The sequence below is a fragment of the Stegastes partitus genome, unplaced genomic scaffold (genome assembly GCF_000690725.1).
Source record: "Stegastes partitus isolate 25-593 unplaced genomic scaffold, Stegastes_partitus-1.0.2 Scaffold240, whole genome shotgun sequence".
Classification (NCBI taxonomy): Eukaryota; Metazoa; Chordata; class Actinopteri; family Pomacentridae; genus Stegastes; species Stegastes partitus.
In genome coordinates, this window is record NW_007577971.1 from 605,238 (window position 1) to 610,630 (window position 5,393).

Here is a 5,393-nt window from a genome sequence, read left to right on the forward strand (position 1 = left end):
AGACATGTCCTGTGGTCTGATGAAACTAAAATTGAACTGTTTGGCCACAAGGACCATTGTTACATTTGGAGGAAAAAGGGGGAAGCTTGTAAGCCTGAGAACACCATCCCAACTGTGAAGTATGGGGGTGGCAGCATCATGTTGTGGGGGTGTTTTGCTGCAGGAGGGACTGGTGCACTTCACAAAATAGATGGCATCATGAGGAAAGAACATTATGTGGAAATATTGAAGCAACATCTCAAGACATCAGCCAGGAAGTTAAAGCTTGGATGTAAATGAATCTTTAAATGGACAATGACCCAAAGCATACCGCTAGATAAGTTACAAAGAGACTTCATGACAACAAAGTCAATGTTTTGGAGTGGCCATCACAAAGCCCTGATCCCAGTCCTGTAGACAATTTGTGGGCAGAGCTGAAAAGGTGTGTGGAGCAAACTGACTCAGTTCCACCAGTTCTGTCAGGAGGAATGGGCCAGAATTCGTCAAACTATTGTGAGAAGCTTGTGAAAGGAAACTCAAAACATTTGACCCACGTCATACAGTTTAAAGGCAATGCTACCAAATACTAAGGAAATGTATGTAAACTTCTGACTTTGAAGAAAGTAATAAAAAATTCTCCAAAAAACTATCTTTCTCATTATTCTGGTGTTTAGCAAATAGAAATAATTTTGGTAATCCTAACTGACCTAAAACAGCCAGTCCCTGTCTGATTTAATGTCAGACAGTGTGAAAAAAAAAAAAAAAGGTTGTATGTCTTTGTACACAGTGTATGTAAACTTCCGGTTTCAACTGTAAATACTATACTGACTGTACTGTGCTTGGAATAATCGGTCATTAATTTTAACCTCTGGCTTTATAGTAATATAAATTAACTTTGTCCTACATTTTAGCACAAATACAGGTATCTAATAGGTGTCAAATCTAAGATGCTTGTCAATTCAACTCAATTTAAAAAGCACCAATTCACAATATAGGTCATCTCAGAGGACTTCACATAGTAAGTCAAACCAGACAATTTCAACAATTCCCTTTGAACAAGCACTTTGTCAGTGTTACATTAACTGCAACAAACCCTGGCCTTCTACCACTGAGCACTGCACGTAAACAGAAGTGATGGAGAACACGAAATCCACTCCAGCAACGGAGCCAAACTCTCATAGTGTCCACTTAAATCAACAAACAATATGCTTTATTGATTTGCTGCACTGTATTAAAAAAGGGAAACGTTTATTTAACATTTGAGTCTTGTAATGACCATGTGACGTACACACTGAGGGAACACGTATCACAGCAAACAACCACTCCTCTTTGCTGTCCGTCTTCTGATTCTTCCTCTTCACCGTTTTGCTGTGTACTCCGAGTCTCCTTGTCCACCTCTTCCTCAGTGACACTGAATCCTCCTCCACAGCGACAGTCGTATGTATATGCACACTCATCTGAAACAATGCACATTCACAATTTAGTTGTAAAAGATTTGCCTGCCCTTATCACCAAAATCCCAAACACTGATCATGAACATGACAACTATATGATTACATTTAACGCTACTCCAAAAGTGGATACAGTAAATAAAGATGTATAATGACGAAATGTATTGATTTATTGTACCAAAACAACAACAAAAAATTGTATACATGTGAACAGCACAAACATAGATCGGTAAGTAAAAATCCCGAGGGCAGTGCTAGAAGATTGGCTCTCCAAAATCCATGAATGTTTATACAAACTTCATGTAGCCGTACTGATCCATCACATGGATCCAGCACAGGGGTGTACTACAACGCAAAATTAACGCTTTCGCAAGGTATGTCGAGCCTAAAGCCACAGTTTTCAGAATCTTTGATTTGCTATGGGAACCTGCGATCATTCATCAGACCTAAATGAACTTGGATATGTGTAAACGAGTTTAACAGTTCTAATATGCAGCTGTCACATCAGGAATAAACAGCTGCACTGACAGCACACAGAATGGTAAAACACACATATATTAACTGACACAAAAAAAAATGTAACTGAATTGTTCTCTTGTATACCTTGCAGCACCATAGTTTTATATTGGCACGTTTGTACACATACACAAACTGAATGCTTCAACCTCACTTTGGAGTTAGTTTTAATCAAAAGTGTAGTGCTTCAGTTGAAGAGAACTATTTCTTCAATGTACATTTAATATTTGTTAGTTTTTCCCTATACACACAGCACTGTTGCTGTACACCAACATCGTTACAATTATCTTGACATGAAAGACATGAGGGCAAAAATGTGATTTCATGCTGCTTTCATTTAGGGGATTATTACATAACAATATACACTGTCACATGATTTAGGGTTTCCTAACATCACAGATTTTTGATAGATTTTATACCAATGTTGTGTAATCTATCTGGGTCATCACCTCCTCTTTGTTTGTGTGCTGTAGGTCTCACTTTGCACTGTATTGTCACAGATAGTAGTGTCACAAAGTGGTACATTTAGTGTGGAATTCACAAATTACAATATAGCAAAAAGGATTGAATTCAGACTTACACTTTCAATTGGACTTAAGTTCTGCTGGTGCAGAGATCTTATGAATAAGGAAGAAATAACTGACTCTAAATGCGAAAGGTAAACATGTTTGCCCCCCTAACTACCATTATTGTTTGTATGTGTTTAGTGTAGGAGGAGTGCCATTACCTTGGTTCCAGGTCATGTCCTCCAGACAAACTGTGGAGTCTACTGGCCAGTCCTGCTGAAGTTGCTGTGCTGGAGGAGTATTAATGCATGATTAAGTTGTTGTAAGAAGACAATCAATGTTATGTAGCTTCAGCTGGGAACTTTTGCTGTTATGTAAGCAGTCTACAAAACACCCACCTACACACACACACACACACACACTTTATTAGGTACACCTGTTCAGTTGCTTGTTAATGCAAGTATCTAATCAGCCAATCACATGGCAGCAACTTAATACATTTAGATGTGGCGAAGACAACCTGATGAAGTTCAAACTGAGCATCAGAATGAGGAAGAAAGGTGATGTAATTGACTTTGAATGTGGCATGGTTGTACTGGGATATACACACCCAACCATCTCTATTATAATCCGAAAAAGAGAACTTATCCAGTGAGCCGCAGTTCTCTGGGCAAACATGCCTTGTTGATGCCAGAGGTCAGAGGAGACTGACCAGACTGGTTTGAGACAATAGAAAGGCACCAGTAACTCAAAAAAACCACTCGTTACAACAAAGTATGCAGAAGACATCTCTGAACACACAACACATCAGACCTTGAAGCATCTGGGCTACAGCAGCAGAAGACCACACCGAGTGCCTCTTCTGTCAGCTAAGAACAGGAAACTGAGGCTACATTTCACGCAGGCTCACCAAAATTGGACAATAGAAGATTGGAACAACGTTGCCAGGTCTCAGGAGTAAAGAACATGAAAGCATGGATCCATCGTGCCTTGCATCAACGGTTCCAGCTGCTGGTGCTGTGATGGTGTGGGGATATTTTCTTGGTACACTTTGGACCCCTTAGCACCAACTGAGCATTGTTTAAACACCACAGCCTACCCGAGGTTTGTTGCTGACCATGTCCATTCCATTACAACCAAAGTGTACCCATCTTCTGATTCCTACTTCCAGCTTGATAACACACCATGTCACAAAGCTCAAATCATCTCATACTGTTTCTTAAACATGACAATGAGTTCACTGTTCTCCAGTGGCCTCCACAGTCACCACATGTCAGTCTAATCGAGCGCCTTTGGGATGTGGTAAAACGGGAGATTTGCATCATGGATGTGACGCCAACAAATGTGCAGCAACTACATGATGCTATCATGTCCATACGGACTAAAATCTCTGAGGAATGTTTACAGCATCTTGTTGAATCTATGCCACAAAGAATTAAGGCAGTTCTGAGGGCAAAGGGGGTCTCACCCGTATTAGCAAGATGTACCCAATAAAGTAGCCTGTTACAGCAACATTGGTCTCTTTTCTGTTCATGGTCCTCATGGCAGAGATACTCCCCACAGTGCCAGAGAGCACCACGACACGCACATAACACTTGTCATTCACACAGGATGAGACAATACACCAAGTGATGTATAATGAATAATAATGCAATAAAAGACTAACGCTTAAATAATAGCAAGTGATTAAACTGCCTAAACAACTGACAGTCTAGTTTATTTCTGATTGCTGCAACAGTCAGAAAACTATTTAAAATTTCAACATAAATAATAACTGAAGTTTTCAAAAAAACTAAAATAAACATGCCAATAACAAAAGTCGTTAAAGTGAAATCTAAAGTCCCACCTCTTCTCTGCAAGTCATACTGTCTCCTAGTGTTCTGGTCACTAAGGATCCTCCAAGCTGCATCAACTTCTAGAAACTTCTTCACACCAGACTCTGCTTCTGAAGAACACTGACCTCCCAGACGGTCTGGGTGATACTGTAGACAAGCACACACACAGAAGTTCAAATGACAATCACTGTACATTTGAAAAGTATCTACTTGATTTTATAAACTCAGACAGCTGAAGAGTACAATATTGTCGGTGTACCTTCAGAATATAGTTTAACACAGAACACACACTGGGTTTGTCATCTTCTAACATGTAGGGCTATCTTTTAAAATAGTAACAGGAGGAATCACTTGAGTGACCATCCTCCACGTACCTGCCTCCACTTATGACGTAGCAAGAAGAAACTGTGTGCATTTTTTATGCATCCACAAAAGCAGCAGTCCAATAACAGATACAGTCATGAACAAAAGTTTAAGTGACTTTCAGGCTTGTTCAAGTCAGTGATTTGCTTTTTCAGATCTATGCAGAGTGCCTCAGACTTACTCCCTGTTGTGTTTGTGACTGAGTGGATCAGATGGTTCTATTTAAACTGGATCAGAGGAGCTGTAGTCAATCAGAATCACTCACAAAAAGTTATGAGGCCATGAAACTAAGAAAATTAGATTAACACTTTCTACATCACCAAAAATGATCATCTAAATTGCTGTGTGTATATTTGTGACCCCGCAGATTAAATCATTTTTCTAGAAGACCTGTAATAGATCTCTGAAAGAACCCAAATTCATGATTGTTTTATGTAAAGACAGACAGACGTAATGTAAGAATCCATGTAATCAATGCCTGTCTTGTTTTCTTGTTTATGTCTATCTTGATGTGGCATCATGACACTTATCCAGGATGAAGTGACCAGATTCTGCTCCCATGTTCACTATCAGTCCATGGGGAACTGTGACCCAGCTGCATGGCTCTACTGCACGGGTGTCGAATCCTGGTCCTCGAGGGCCGCAATCCTGCATGTTTTAGATGTTTCCCTCTTCCAACACACCTGATTCAAATGATCAGGATCGTTATCAGGCTTCTGCAGAGCTTGATGATGAGCTGATCA

The 5,393-nt window shown here is 39.9% G+C and overlaps 1 protein-coding gene across 2 annotated transcripts in view; it reads right to left on the bottom strand.

Moving 5' to 3' along the window:
- Window positions 1-1,172: 1,172 nt before the first annotated feature.
- The window catches only part of dnajc24 (DnaJ (Hsp40) homolog, subfamily C, member 24), an 8,708-nt gene continuing 4,487 nt past the window's right edge, over window positions 1,173-5,393 (bottom strand). The window contains exons 3-5 of one of the 2 annotated variants that reach the window (XM_008281649.1): window positions 4,299-4,434; window positions 2,674-2,742; window positions 1,173-1,436 (exon numbers count right to left, since the gene is read on the bottom strand). In XM_008281649.1, coding sequence (XP_008279871.1) covers window positions 1,228-1,436; window positions 2,674-2,742; window positions 4,299-4,434 — 414 coding nt within the window. In that variant the 3' untranslated portion in view covers window positions 1,173-1,227. The remainder of the gene's footprint in view (window positions 1,437-2,673; window positions 2,743-4,298; window positions 4,435-5,393) is intronic. The other variant, XM_008281650.1, reaches the window with a different exon arrangement.